Source organism: Salarias fasciatus, chromosome 17 (assembly GCF_902148845.1).
Source record: "Salarias fasciatus chromosome 17, fSalaFa1.1, whole genome shotgun sequence".
Lineage (NCBI taxonomy): Eukaryota > Metazoa > Chordata > Actinopteri > Blenniiformes > Blenniidae > Salarias > Salarias fasciatus.
This window is the reverse complement of record NC_043761.1, coordinates 5,537,778-5,552,123: the sequence shown is the minus strand read 5'-3', so window position 1 is coordinate 5,552,123 and position 14,346 is coordinate 5,537,778. Positions and strand designations below refer to the sequence as shown.

General features: G+C 46.1%; 1 protein-coding gene across 23 annotated transcripts in view; it reads left to right on the top strand.

The window, feature by feature from the left end:
• The window catches only part of celf2 (cugbp, Elav-like family member 2), a 196,112-nt gene extending 182,029 nt beyond the window's left edge, over positions 1–14,083 (top strand). For 5 of the 23 annotated variants that reach the window (XM_030112965.1, XM_030112948.1, XM_030112952.1 and 2 more), the window contains 5 exons: positions 3,932–4,066; positions 7,163–7,288; positions 10,268–10,465; positions 11,400–11,543; positions 11,867–12,073. In XM_030112965.1, the coding sequence (XP_029968825.1) occupies positions 3,932–4,066; positions 7,163–7,288; positions 10,268–10,465; positions 11,400–11,543; positions 11,867–11,994 (731 nt within the window). In that variant the 3' untranslated portion in view covers positions 11,995–12,073. Of the gene's footprint in view, positions 1–3,931; positions 4,067–7,159; positions 7,289–10,267; positions 10,466–11,399; positions 11,544–11,866; positions 12,074–13,970 lie in introns of those variants that run through there. The other 18 variants (XM_030112960.1, XM_030112957.1, XM_030112964.1 and 15 more) reach the window with 11 other exon arrangements.
• Positions 14,084–14,346: the final 263 nt, after the last annotated feature.

The window sequence follows — 14,346 nt, the reverse complement described above, 5'->3', positions numbered from 1 at the left end:
ACAGGAAGTCACGAAGAGAGAATAAGGAGGGCGAGGGGGCAGAGTTCTCTGTCGTGCTCCTCTGAGCCTTGCGGTTTAAGTGCGGTTATTTCAAAGGTTATTAATCATTTTTTCCTGTATTATTCTTTTCTCTTCTGAATATGGTGTTTTGGGTGCAGAGCAGCAGGCGAGGCTCAACGGTTTCAAGTGAAAACGCAGAACCTACGTCACGTTTTGGGTTCCTGTCGGCGCTGCTTTCTGCGCCTTAACCGTAGTAAACAGTTCTTCTGCACATGCTCAGTAGAGGGACAGCGACAAATATGGCGGCCTCCAGACGGTCATGACTCCCAGTCCAGATTGTTCTCTGCACACACGTGTGTGTGTGTGTGTGTGTGTGTGTGTGTGGGTATGTGTGGCTTCAGTACTGGAACGACCGACGGCATTTCTAAACGTGAAACATTCCTGAATTAAAAAGGTAAAAAAAAACGATGCGTTTTCACTTGAAACGTTGTGTAAACAGGCCTGAATGTGGAGATCTGTTGGTCGTTTCATCTGCGATCGTTGAGGAACGAGGGAGAGAGAGAGAGAGCGAGGGAGCATTAGTGATTGGCAGGAGTTGTGAGACAGCTGAATGACATCTGGTCCCAGTCTTTAACACGAGGAGCCGCGGAGCTGAGAGGCTTCAATTACACCAATGAGCATTCAATTAGACGCAGCCAACGCCAGCCTGGTGCAGCCGGGCTGCGCCATACAAGCTACACACACACACACACACACACACACACAGGCACGCACGTGTACTCACACACTCACGCACCATCTGCACAGCCCGGATACTGGAGTGTATTTGTCTCGTGCTATCGCTCGCTCGCTCTCTCTCTCTCTCTCCGCTTTATTCCTCTCTAACCCAGTTATTTTTATCTCCTGCCTGCTCCTCTTTTTTCCGCCTTATAACTGTCTTGGAAATGTAGGTTCAATGAGGGAGATAGCCTCTGACAAATGCAAGGAAGAATTGGTGTAGAGCTGCTTTGAGAACGGGGGAATGAGAGAATGAGGGGAAGGGAAAGAGGCTGCAGACAGAGAGAGAGAGAGAGAGAGAGAGAGAGAGAGAAAGATGGTGCCGAGTCGCCTCTGACATCAGGAAAACAGGAGAGGAGATGAGAGATAGACAAGAAAAAGGTCGAGTAGGAGGGGATGAGGTGGTGGAGAGATGGGAAGAGAGGAAGGGAAAGGGTACAGAGTGACAGAGAGAAAGGTGAGGGAAAGAAAAGGGAAAGTGAAAAGGGCAGAGAGGTAAAAAAACAGAGTGGAAAGAGGGCGAGAGAGAAGACGAAGGGAGTGAGAGGGAAAAGTGAAGAGACAAGGCAAGAAGCAGAGGAGGAGGAGGAGGAGGAGGGGAGGAATTAAGAGTCTGTAAAAAGTAACAAGAAGAAGAAGAAGAGGAATGTAAACCAAGAGTCCAGATTCAAACCAAAGACAGGAAGCGAGTGCAGCAGGTCATTTTCAGCTCTCATCCTTTCACAAATCTGTTTTTAACGGATGGAAACAGTCTTGATCGAATCAGACAGTCTGCAGAGGAGAAGGTCTGCATTGTGGGAAAATAAAAAAAAAAAATAGAAAAAGCCCTGTTGTTGGATGAGTGTGTCTGGATGAGCTCTCAGAAACAGCCTCCACCTGCTCGTCTCGTCCCTCCGCAGCTCGGGCGGCGCCGGCCCCGGCGCCTCGCTCTGAAACACGAAGACGCTTCGGCTTTTTGACGGAGCGCAGAAACTCCGGGCGAATCGCTTTGGAAACATGATTGGTTCTGGCTTCAGGTGCATTTTTCAATCTAAGAAAAGAAACGGGGAAACAAGAGAGACAAACGCTTCATTCCTTTTTTTTTCTTTTTTGATCACATTCGCTGTGGAAAAATGGAGAATTGTTTCTGTTTTTACTTCTAAAGCAATGAAAACATTTCCTGGATATCAGTTGAAGTGTGTCTGAGTGGAAGTGCTAAAGTTTCGAACATGCCAGTTCGCCTGTAGATCAGGATAAGTGTGTCAGGATGGCGCTCGCCGGTCTTTAGCTTCTTTCGCTTCTTTCGCCACTGAAAACAGTGAAATGGGATTTCGGCTGAAAGCGTGGTGGTTCTCCCGTTTCGGAACTCTCCATATTGAGTGTTACCGATCAGAGGAGTGAGTCCAGCCGTCTGTTGTCGCTGACTGCGTTCAGCCTGCTTGTCTGGGTGAAGGATGTCTTTGTTTGGGAGCTCCAACCTCCAGCCCTTCACCGCGGTGTCAGACAAGATGGATCTTCTTCATGGCGTCTCGTTCTGTGTGTCTTATTTGTATGTGTGTGTGTGCCTGTGCGTTCGTGTGTGTGTGTGTGCGCGCGCACGCGTGTGCGCGCTTGTGTGTGTGTGTACTCCCATGGTTCTGTATATACACCCAGACTGTATATACGACACATACACCTCACATCGACAGTGTCCACACCCTTGTTATTAACTCCAACAACTCCGCGAGTCAGAGGACGAAACCTCTCCTGTGGTAAGACGCCGTTTTCTGCTCTGATGACTGTTTGCTTTTGGAGGTTTGATTCTGACACCTCATAACACACACACACACACACACACACACACACACACTCTCACACACAGTGTTTTATAGCCTCTGCCCCGCCATCATTTAGGTGTTGGCATGCAGTCATTAATTATTCTTAAGCGCAGGCCCGTATGCTAATGCCAGAGAGAAGATGAACAGTGAGGAGGATTCCGCTCTCCAAGGTCCTGAAATACACTCAGACTCAGAGAATTTAGTCTAAAGCGAAACGTTTTGCTCATTTAACATCGAGACTGAAGCTCAACCTCCAGTTTCTTTCCTTATCTTGAGATATACTTATTTAAATTCAATTTTTTTTATTCAGTTTTCTTTTTGACAGGTTATTTTCTCCATTTTATCTACTTCATTATTTTTAGATAAGTCATTTGTATCTATAGATTATCAATGCTGCACTTCGATTAGTTCAGAGTCAAGTCCTCAGTACTTCAGAAGATAAATATCCCAGTTAATCATTCAAATTACTGTTGTTTTTGTTAGTTTAGTGATTATTTCATGAGCTAAGAACTGATTTGTGAAACAAACTGAATAGTTATTTCCAAGTTAATTTTACTTTACAGGATTATATTTATATGTTTGAGGTTATTGTTAATTTAATCAACATTAAAAGATTTTTAAAGTTGTTTCTTAATAGAATGTGAATACATTTACATAATGCATTCCACTAATTGGAAATGTTAATTCCAGGCTTATTATAATGATTAATTGGTATTGCATAAGATTCGTCATAATTACAATCTTGTGGGAGATCATTATTTTAGTTTGTCTAACTGGAGCAATGCCCGTCAAACTTGATAGCTTTGCTCCAATAATGATGCAATCGTGTAAATATTGTGCGTTCACTTTTATTTATACAAGTAAAAGTTAACCGGGTGAGGAAGGAGCCGCCGTTTAATTTTTTAAAACGGTATAATTGCCTTGAGAGCGAGTCTAAAACTGTTCAGTTTCCTTCTGTATTTTCTGAGGCTTCTCCGCTGAGCTTTACCCCAAAACAGAAGAAGAAAAAAAAAAAAAAGAAAATAAAGAGTTTAACAAAATCACTGCGATTATTTCTGCCTGGGAGAAACGCGGCAAACCTAAACAGCACAACAACAGCAGCTGCTTCTCCTCATTCAGACACATGTGGGACTTATTAGCCAGATCAGCTGCTGCTGCACTGTTTTGCCTCCACACGCTGCAGATTCCTCCTCGCAAAACGCCGCCGAGGACCCACTTTCAGGATGCCCTCGCCAACGACGCCCCCCCTCTATCATCCCGTCCGCCTCCGCCCCCCCCCCCGCCACCCCCTCCCCAAGTCGCAGCTCGAGCCTCGCTGCCCAGGTTTGACACCACCCCTCTCTGGCTCCTCTCTCCAGGTATGAGTGCTCTGCAGTTGCAGAACCTGGCCACTTTAGCGGCGGCGGCGGCGGCAGCCCAAAACTCGGCCAGCCCCTCCACCGCAAACCCCCTGTCCTCCAACGCCGCCTCCCTGGGAGCGTTGGCCAGCCCAGGTAACGCCGCAGCCACTCCGGGGTAGGGGGAGGGGCCCAGCCGCGACGCCCGCCTCCGCTCTCCACCGTTTTGCCATTGCCAGTGTTGTCGCCCGCCACCGCCACCACCACCCTCCTCCTCCCTCCCACCTCCATGACCACCGCCATCAGCCGACCATCGCTGCCGGCTCACGTCCATCCGCTCAGACCGCCGTCAGTGTTGTCGACCCCTCCCCCGCCCCACACGGTGTGTGTACCCAGCGACCGCCACCCTGCCCGGCGTTGTCGCGTCGGTGCGCCGCCTTCCCTCCACCTCCTTCCACTCAGCGATCCACTCACTGTGGTGTACGTGCGCGCGTGTGCATGTGTGTGTATTACTGTGCGTGCCTCCATGTGTCCAGCCGGTTCTGTCTTATTGCCCTCCTTGTTTTATTTTCATTTGCGCTCGGAGAGCAAACTTTGAACACAGTGGTTGTTGTCGCCCCCTGGTGGACAGCCGTTTGGCTGCACCTGTGTGTGTTTGTGTGTGTTTTGTGTTGTGCTGTGCCACGACTTTGAGTGTTACGTGATTGGTAACACGGTTTCAGTCATGTTGTTGCTCATTTGTCTCCTTGTGCCGCCCCTGTCTCACGGTTAGCATTAGCTGGTGTCTTCACAGTTACTATTTTGCTGAACTCTTCACTGGATGAGGAGCAGAACCGACTCCGTCCTTCAGACGACAGCATCGGCATTGGCCTGTATCGGCAAACCTGCATTAGCAGGGAGATGTCCGAGTCTGTTTCGGGCTCAGGTCTCGTTCACACGACAACGATTTCAAGTGGAAACGCAGAATTTGCGTTGCGTTTTTGGGGGTTTGTTTACACAGCGGCGGCGGTCCTCGCCACTGAAAGCGCAGCTTTCTGAGAAAGGCTCTGACCGTGGACCTTTGTGAAAAACGCTTTGGCTCCGTCTCCGTGGAAACTTGGTAGTTTCAGAGACTACTAAACAACAATCCCACTCGGCGGTCTGTCCATTCAGTGTGTTGTTCTCGGCGCACACGTGTGTCGATTCATTCCAAAAAACAAACGGCGCCCACCAGTGGCCCAACCTGTGTACCACATCGTCTTCAACAGGCATCATTTTCAAAATGAAAACGTGAAAACGATGCGTTGTCACCTGAAACGTTGTCGTGTAACCATGGCCGTAATATCTCCACCTTCAGATTTTCCCTCCTCCTCTTCCTCCTCCTCCTCCTCCTCCTCTGTTCCCTCTCGTTGCCCTCGTCTTTCGCTGCTGCCCTCCGTTTGACAAGCTCCATGTTTCTGCTCCATCATCCTCCCCTTTCATGTCGGTTCGGCCTCGCTCCACCAACCCTGCTTTTCTCTTTCTCTCTCTCTTTTTGTTCTTTTTTCTGTCTTTTTCGGAGCGCGCTCCCGACAAAGCATGAATATGAAAAACTCCTCTCTTCATCCCACTTCCTGGAGGTCCCGCCTCCGCCTCGCTCATCCTCTCTCCGTACCTCGCCCTCCTTTATCCCGGCCCAGAACCCCCTCTCTTCGTCACCTACCTCTCTCTCTCGCTCTCTCTCTCGCTTTCTCTCTCGCTGTCGTTCTCTCTCTTGACTCTGAATGTCAGTCCAACCTTGAGTCGTCCAGGTTGAGCTCCTCGCTGCGAACGAGCGGCGCTGTGCTGCATGTGAGACTGAGAGCGTCACGCCAGTTTGATAAATATAGACCGTTCTGCATGGAGACAGACCGGCTTCTTTCTTCTGCTCCTTCGCTCTGTGTGCCGACACGGCGCTCCTTTTCGCCACATCATCTCTTCACGCGCTCGGCGGTGACCCTGCTTTGTCGGCATGGCTTCCGTGAGGGCAGTCCGAGAAATCAAGCCTCTCTTTTTTTCTTTTTTTCTTTTTTTTTTTTCCTTTGGTTTGTTTCTTTTCTGGTTTCTTGTTGGTGGCTGTTGTCGTCCTCCTTTATTTACCGGGGTCGCCAGCTTTCGTATCTTCCCGCCACATCACCGTCACGCGTGGCTCCACATTTCACATCAGTTTGTGTTCAAGGTGTATGTGTGTGTGTGTGTGTGTGTGGGTGTGTGTCGGTGTTCACTCGTTGTGTCTGTTGTTATTTCAGTGTTGGTGACGACAAAAAAAAAACCTCGGAACAGATTTTCAGACCGTCTTCTTGCTTTTTTGTGTACATGTCTGCTTTTCTGGATGGTTCTTGCTTCTTTTTTTCTTTTTTTTTTTTTTTTGTTTGTTTTTTTCGTATTTAAGCACTGTTACGTTACGAGCTTGAATCCTCCACTTGCTTCTGTGAGTCAAAACAAACCACGCAGCGCTCTGTTGTTCATCCGCCTGTTACTCTGAGGTTTGTTCCACGCAGCTCGAGGTGCCACGGCTTGTTAATTAAAGGTTAATTAAAGGTGCTGCTTGTAGCATTTTTAAGCATCAGCGTACTGTGAAATCAACCCCGAAGAATCATTAGAGGAGCAACGAGGAGTTGGCCTCCTCCAGATCTACTTTTCAGCTCCTGCGCCGGCCTCCCAGCATCAAGCAGAACCCGTGCACTCGAAGGACAGTCATGTCTGCAAACATTCCGTCGCAGCTGCATTGTTTCGTTTGTAAATCTGAAGGTTAAACTCTCCCCTCAGAAACCAGTAAAGATGATTTCAACGTGGCTTTGTTTGAATATAAAAAAAAAAAAAAAAAAAGCCCAAATGTCAGACTCACTTTGATTACACACGGAGTGTGGATGACACTTTATAAAAGAATCTGTGTTTCACAAGACGTGCAAGTTAGAGATGGTTTTCGATTAAATCTGTGACTTTTTGTCAAAAACAGCAAGTCATGAGACATGCAGGTGTTTTTATTTGTATTATATAACCAATTTAATCAATATCACGCTTTGTTGAGATGCTATTAATGCGTTTTTTTCAAAATTAACCCTGTAAACGGTAGACGAACTACTGGTGCTAAGTTGCTACACGTGGCACCGAAAGCCTCCACCTTCACGCCACCGAAATCTGTGTAACACGTCTGCTTCTCTGTCTCCTGTCCTCCCTCGCCCCTCCCTCCTCTTCGCACTCTCTCTCTCTGTCTTCCTCACCTCCCCTCTCTCCTCCGCTCTCCCCCAGCAGCCGGCACCACGGCCAGCTCCAACGCCGGCGCCATGAACTCTCTGACCTCTCTGGGCACCCTGCAGGGCCTGGCAGGCGCCACCGTGGGCCTGAACAACATTAATGCACTAGCAGGTAGCGTCAACAGTGAGTATTCACCCTGCCATCAGCCACTCCACCCCCCACCTCCACCCGTCACCGTCCACGCCCAGCGGCAACATGGCGGCCGGCGAGTCGGTGCAGCCTGTAGCCCGCAGCCAGCAAGTATGCGCACGGAGATAAGCCATCCATCCATTTCTCCCCATCGCTCCATCCGCTTCCTGGTTGTGTCCCGGGTCGTCGGCGTGCCGTCCCGGCGGAGCGCCGGCTCGTCGCTTCCCGCAGCAGTCGCAGTCTGAGTGTCGCCGTTGTGTCTTCTGTCATGTCTACATCATGTTGGACCGGTCTGAGTGGTTAATGCAACTCAACGATCCAGATGGTCTTCCATTTTATATCACTGAAACTTTACTCTTGTGACCGTTTCAGGCCTTCAAATAGTAAAATATGTCAGTTTTTCCCTTTGAATTTATGAAATCTAATATTTCAAAGTCAAAAACACAGATTTTTTTTCAACCTATAAAATAGTTTGTTTTTCCGTAGGTATTTATGTCAAAACTTGACATTTCAATATCATCATCATCTATAATAACAAATTAAAACTGTATCGCCAAAAATAATTAAAGATATAGGAGTCTCAACAATGTAATTTGTGACTTTATGCCAAAAAAAAATTCAGAGATGAGAAATTTTAGCAACAAATTTAATTCACTTAATGCTACAAAAAAAATGTTTTTTAAATTGGCAAATTACTGAAGTAACATGGCTTTTTTTGTAACCAGAAAAAAGAAGAATAAAGTTTTTTGTTTTTTTTTAATGCATGACAGATCTGGAAAGTAACGTTTAATACCCGAGACAGGTAAACAATCCGCTAAATGAATTTGTGGTGTGACGGACATGAAAGGTCGTCTGGGTTTTGTTGATGAAAGGTAATTTCAGGAGCACTGAATGCTGTTAGTCTTGAAGGTTTCTTGAGAATGTGGATTGGGGATGAATTTGTGTGGCGTGTGTGTGTGTGTGTGTGTGTGTGTGTGTGTGTGTGTGTGTGTCCTGGGTTTGACCTCTGGTCGAGCCGCGGACGCTGGGATCTTAATCAGAGCTGTTATGACAGTGGAGATCCTGTAGCCGCGGCCTCTTCCACCACATTATTCTCCTCTGACCTTTATCGCCGGAGCTGTATCCGCTGTGTAAATCATATCCACCAATACTCAAGGTACAGAAACACAGCACACACACACACACACACACGCCTCTCCCAAACCAAACGGGCTGCTGTGCATCCCCTCTCCCCGCACTCCGCCCCCTCATCCATCCGCCCTCATTTGAACACATCCAAGTCCTTAATTGAATTGCAAAGGTCACCGGTGCAATTATTCCTGAATAAATGAGTGACCTATAATCCGGAGCGCCGCGGCGATAATTTATTTCACTGTGTCTGACGGCGAGGCGACAGGACGCCGAGCCAATGTCAGACCTCCTCAGACAAGTTGCCCTCCGCCGCGGTATTAAGCCGTTACAAGCAGCTAATGAGTGTTACCGCTGCGTTCCTCCACTTTCTAAACTCGCCACCGCCCTCCTCCGCCCTCCCCCCCACCCCCCTCCCCCCCCGCTGCACGCGCCTGTCTCCCACCCCTTAAAGAGAGCCGTCACAGGCTGGAAAAGCACACGGAGTCGCACCTCGCTGTTTGTTTGACTCTGGATGTATGGTAGATAATCTGCTCCGCGGGGGGGGGGGGGCGCTCGGCTACTCTGTAAATCCTGAAATGCAAAAGGCCCGCAGGTTGTTGGGTTAAGGATACCGACTCAATCTCCCGACTCAAAAGAGGATTTAAATGCACCTCGCGTATTGAATTAGCTCTCTGAGCTACATTTATTGGACATTTTCTGTTCGAGCTCTGAAATTCAAACATTTGATGCTGAATCTGCTTCGTTTTCTTCTTCTTCTTCTTCTTCTGTTATTTGGCTCATTTTGAGCCGCGTGGCTTCATGCTACAACAGTTTCAACATTCCAGGCCTGTCATGCAAGATTTTCAGTTGAAGTTCAAACTTTTTTAAAAGTTTCTTCAGAATCTGCTCGTTCTTCCAATTTCTCTGAAACCTGACAGCAACACAAGAAGTTAACAGTCAGCTCCTTTTAGCAGTTTGTAATCCAACCAAAACCAACATTTTTAGGAGGGTTTAAAGCTGTTTAAAGGACATCTTTAAATATTTTCCTTCTTTTGGTCATCAGTTAGTTAAAAATGACACGTTTTCTTTGACTGAATATTTGTCAGTGTTCGTTTTATATATATATAACAAATTAACACGTAAAGTGATCAGTTTTCTTCTGCAAGGATGAATTCAGCCCTTGAAGGCCAATCAAAGAATCAATATGACATTTTCATATCAGTTTAAAGTTATTATGACGCTGTTTTACCCGCTCAAGATGAAATGAGACGGACCCATGTGAAGGAAATACTCAAACACCAAAATATTTCAAATATTTAGCCATTATAAAATGGAAATACAGGTTTGTGTGTTAAAAAAAAAAACAACAACAAAAAATGAATATATCATGTAAAGAATACTAAACCCATAATCAGCTTGGAAAAACTGTCTTATTAGATTGGAAAAAGTTTGTTTCTGTTAAAAAAAAGTGTTTCTATTTGACTGTTTGGACGTTTTCCATTGTTATTTAGTTAATTTTGTGTGTGTGTGTGGGTGTGTGTGTGTGTGTGTGTGTGTGCATGCACGCTACGTGCAGATACCTGCAGCTCTGGCTGTCATCAGCTACACTCATACTTGACTGTGTTAATACTTATTCTGTGTGTGTGTGTGTGTCCTGCGTTCTGACGTCTCTGTCTGGTATCGATGTCTTCTCCACGTCGTGACGTGTGTGTGTGTGTGTGTGTGTGTGTGTGTGTGTAACTTTCGGTGTGTGTGCCGTCCCGTGGTGTCTTGCGTGTCTGTGTGGTTAAAAACACAACCTTCGGTGGGAGCGCTAATGAGTAAGTGCACTCTTCTTTCTTTATTGTTGGGTTTTATGTAAAGTTGCTCAAATGCTCTCAGGTATGGCGGCTCTAAACGGAGGCCTGGGCGGCGCCGGGCTCACCAACGGGACGGCGGGCACCATGGACGCGCTGACGCAGGCTTACTCAGGGATCCAGCAGTACGCCGCCGCAGCGCTGCCCACCCTCTACAGCCAGTCCCTGCTGCAGCAGCAAGGGGCCGCTGGCAGCCAGAAAGAGGGTCAGTAGCCGCCGGCGGCATGTCGGCTCAGTGGGAGGCGGAGAGTTCCCCCCCCCCACCCCCCAAAAAAACACACAGCAGCTGCCGGGCAGCCAGAACACCCAGACACCGACCCTGCAGCACGCTCATGATGTCTCAGTGCGATGGACTCAGCGAGAACGCAATAAAATCTACGATTAACGCTACGAACAAAAGCGTCTTTATTCTCTAGAAATGTGACTAATTGCCACTTTATTTAGAGTTAATTTTGAGGCTCATCAGTGTTTAATCCCAATATCACTTATATTTACACGTAAATATCACATTATGAGAAAGAGAAGGTGTAGAATTGGGTTAGTGAGCTGCTCACGAAGTGCCTCCTTACAGAAACCGGCAGTAAATTCACTGAAAAGCTTTCCGCCGAATACAAACCAGACGAGGAAGTGTCTGGAAAAACAAACAAACAAACAGAGCTGCGTGCCGTTTGTTTGTGTTCAGACGAATTTGTAAAGAAGCCGCCGGCCGGTCCGGGGAGTTCAAACCCTGCGGGGAAACAAAGCTCGGTCTCTGCGTGGAGAGCGCGTTAAATAACGGCGAGAGGTCGGCCCGGCGGGGATTGTGAGGATCGGCGATAAAGGGACGGTGGAAGGGACACCTCCGACCCCTCTTAGGAGACGCGGCGTGCGGCTGAAAGAATGAATAAATCAAAAGCACGAGAGCGGGGAGGTACTTTAGCGAGGCGAAGTACGATAATTGCATGAAAAACCAAAAGCTTTCATCTTTGTTGAAAGCTCGGCACAATTGCAGAACGCTGTTTAAAAGCAATAACAAACCCAAGGTTATGCGATATTGTGCTGAGCAGCGTTTTCGAGCTGCGTTTCTATGATGACAGCCCCCCCCCCCCCCCCGCCCGCCTCTCTGGGCCTCATGTCCGCCCTGCCTGTCGCCCCACCAGGTCCCGAAGGCGCCAACCTGTTCATCTACCACCTGCCCCAGGAGTTCGGAGACCAGGACATCCTGCAGATGTTCATGCCTTTCGGAAACGTGGTCTCGGCCAAAGTCTTCATCGACAAACAGACAAACCTTAGCAAGTGCTTCGGTACGGCTTCCCGCTTCTTTTCTATATTTCCTCCATGGTCTCAGATTGTGTTCGGCTCACCGGGTGGCAGCACTTCACGTTTCAGACCGTTCCGAGATGTAAGAGGAGCTGCATGAGGCTGGTGTCAAATTACAAGCTTATTTTTTTTGAAGGGTTCCACCTTGGTAGACGTTTTCGAAATGCTCCGAGCACCGTTGTCGTGTAAACAGGCTCCCTAAGAACACGGCCACTTTCCATCCACACTTGAAAATGTTGTCACGTAAACGACGTGACGCCGACAGGCGCCGTCGCCTTCTCCTGACGCTCTGGACTCTCCTCCGCAGGCTTCGTCAGCTACGACAATCCGGTGTCGGCACAGGCAGCCATCCAGGCCATGAACGGCTTCCAGATCGGCATGAAGCGGCTGAAAGTGCAGCTGAAGCGCTCCAAGAACGACAGCAAGCCGTACTGATCTTAGCGCTAGGGTCTATCTGCTCCCCAGGTTAGCACTGCTAGGGTAAGTCGCCCCCACAGAAACAAAAGAATCTCAACAGAAACAACAAGACACAGTTTAGCGGCGCCACGGCCTCTTCCTCCACACGGGAGGCGGGGAGGGGAGGGGAAGGAGGGAGGGAGGGAGGGGGAGACGACCTACAACCACTCTGAGGGAGACACACGCCTTGGTTTTTCCTTTTTCTTTCTTTTTTTCTTTTTTCTTGCTTTTTTTTTTGGGGAGATTTTTATGTTTTATCTTTCAAGTATTATTTATTACGGTTTATTTTTTTCGACACACATGAACGCTTCCATTACCACCATTACTTTGTGCAATTTATTTTGTTTTTTTGTTTTTTTAGATATATTTTAATGGAAGGAAGTAGCCTTCTTAGGTAGCTTTTTTTAATTATTTTTATTCTTTGCCTTTTTTTTTTAGCAGTTATCCATTCTTGAGAACTAGTTTCAGTCAGAACTGAGGTGAAAAGGAAACATGATGACTTTTTGATTTTTGATTTTCTCTCTCTCTCTTCTTATCAACCTGAATCCCGGTGAAGGGTTCGATTTTTTTTTATTTTTTTTTTTTTTACTTTTTTCTTCTTCTTTTTTTTTCACTTCCAACAAGCTGATATGCACATTCGACCTTTGACCTCCGCGGTGTTGGTTGCAGGCCGCCGCTGCCCTTCTTACTGCCTGCTGGCGACCCGGGAGCGAAAAGGCTGCGAAAAACTTTAGTTGCCTCTTTACAGTATTAGACCGCGGCGACGTCATCCTGCCGTAACGACCACGAAGAAGACGAGTTTAAAAAAATGTATTTGTGAAAATTAAAAAAAAACTAATAATAATAATAAACTTTTTTATTTCTCAGATGTTAAAAAAAAAAATTACCAACAAATTTTTGGGTCAGATCACATTGGTCTTTTGTTGAAACATTAACAGCATGCTAACAAAAAAAAAAAGTAAAATCCAGAATTTGATGAAGGCTATAATATTACTACTGCTAATAATAAAAGAGTTTATGGGTTTAAGGGGGTATCTGAAAATACTTGATGTTTGTTGAAAGATTTAAAAAAAAAAAAAATTCAAAGTACAGAAAGCCACAGGCCTGTAAATTTTATTTGTAAAAAAAGCAGTTCTATTTTTATACAACATTTTTACTGCCTCAGATGAAAAAAAAAAAAGGATTTTATTTATTGCCTATCGTTAAGTTATTGGACTCCTATAAAGTATTACAGCATTCATCGACCCTTGTGGAGAAGTCTCGTGGAATTGGGTTTGAGTTTTGGTGTTTTTTTTGTTTATTTTTTTTGTTTCGTTTTGCTTTTTTTTTTTTTTTTTAGTGTAGAAACCACGATCAGGACGCACATTTCGCTCGCTGCCATTCAGACCTCGACGCCCCGCCCCCCCCACCCCCTCGCCACCGTTCGACCCGTCAAAGCCTCTCTGTGTCTCTCATCCATTGATACACCTCTCACCGCTCTCTATCCGTCACTTTATTTTCCTTCTGTTCGATACTTTTTTTGACTTAATTTCATATTTTACTGCGTTTTTTAATTCTTTTTTTTTTTTTCTGTTTGTACGTTAGCCCCGCCCCCTCCTATTCCAATTGGGAAAAAAAAAAAAAAAAAAAAGATCTTTTCTCCCAGTCGATCCATCAGGGATGTGATGGATACCGCTGTGTGTGCTCTCTGTTCTCTGTGGGTGAATGTCTACATGTCGACATCAATATATAGATAAATATGAAGGAAATATAAGCTTAAAAAAATGAAATCAGTGTTCTGCCAATCTGCATTGCCGTTGTCCGTTTGTTTGTTGTTGCTGTTTTGTTGTTTATTTTCCTTTTTTTTCTTTTTTTTTTCTTTTTTTTTTTTTACAGAAAGTTGACTGTTTTGGTGTGTTTTGCTCTCTGTGTGTAACTCTCTCCTCTCCCCTGTTTTTTCTTTTTTCCCCTTTTAGAACAACCCATCTCCATGCCTGTTATAGCTCATCGTTTGCCTAGCATGTCTCCGTGGCGTCCCCCCAAAAAAAAAAAAAAAAAAAAACCACAAAACAAACACACAAAAAAAAACTTCCCCCAAAACAAACACACACAAAAAAAAAAAGTGTCATCTTCCCCGTCATTGTTTTTTCTGATGTCTTTTCCGAGCTCACCTGATCATAACCTGGTCCTCCTCCTCCTCCTCCACCGCCGCCGCCGCCTACTGACTTTTTGAACTTTTTTGGACTTTTTTTAAAAGAATTTTTTTTTTTTTTTTTTTTTTTTTTTTTTTTTAAGAAACATTTTTGGTGTGTTGTTTTTTTTTTTTTGTTTTGTTGTTGTTGTTGTTTATTT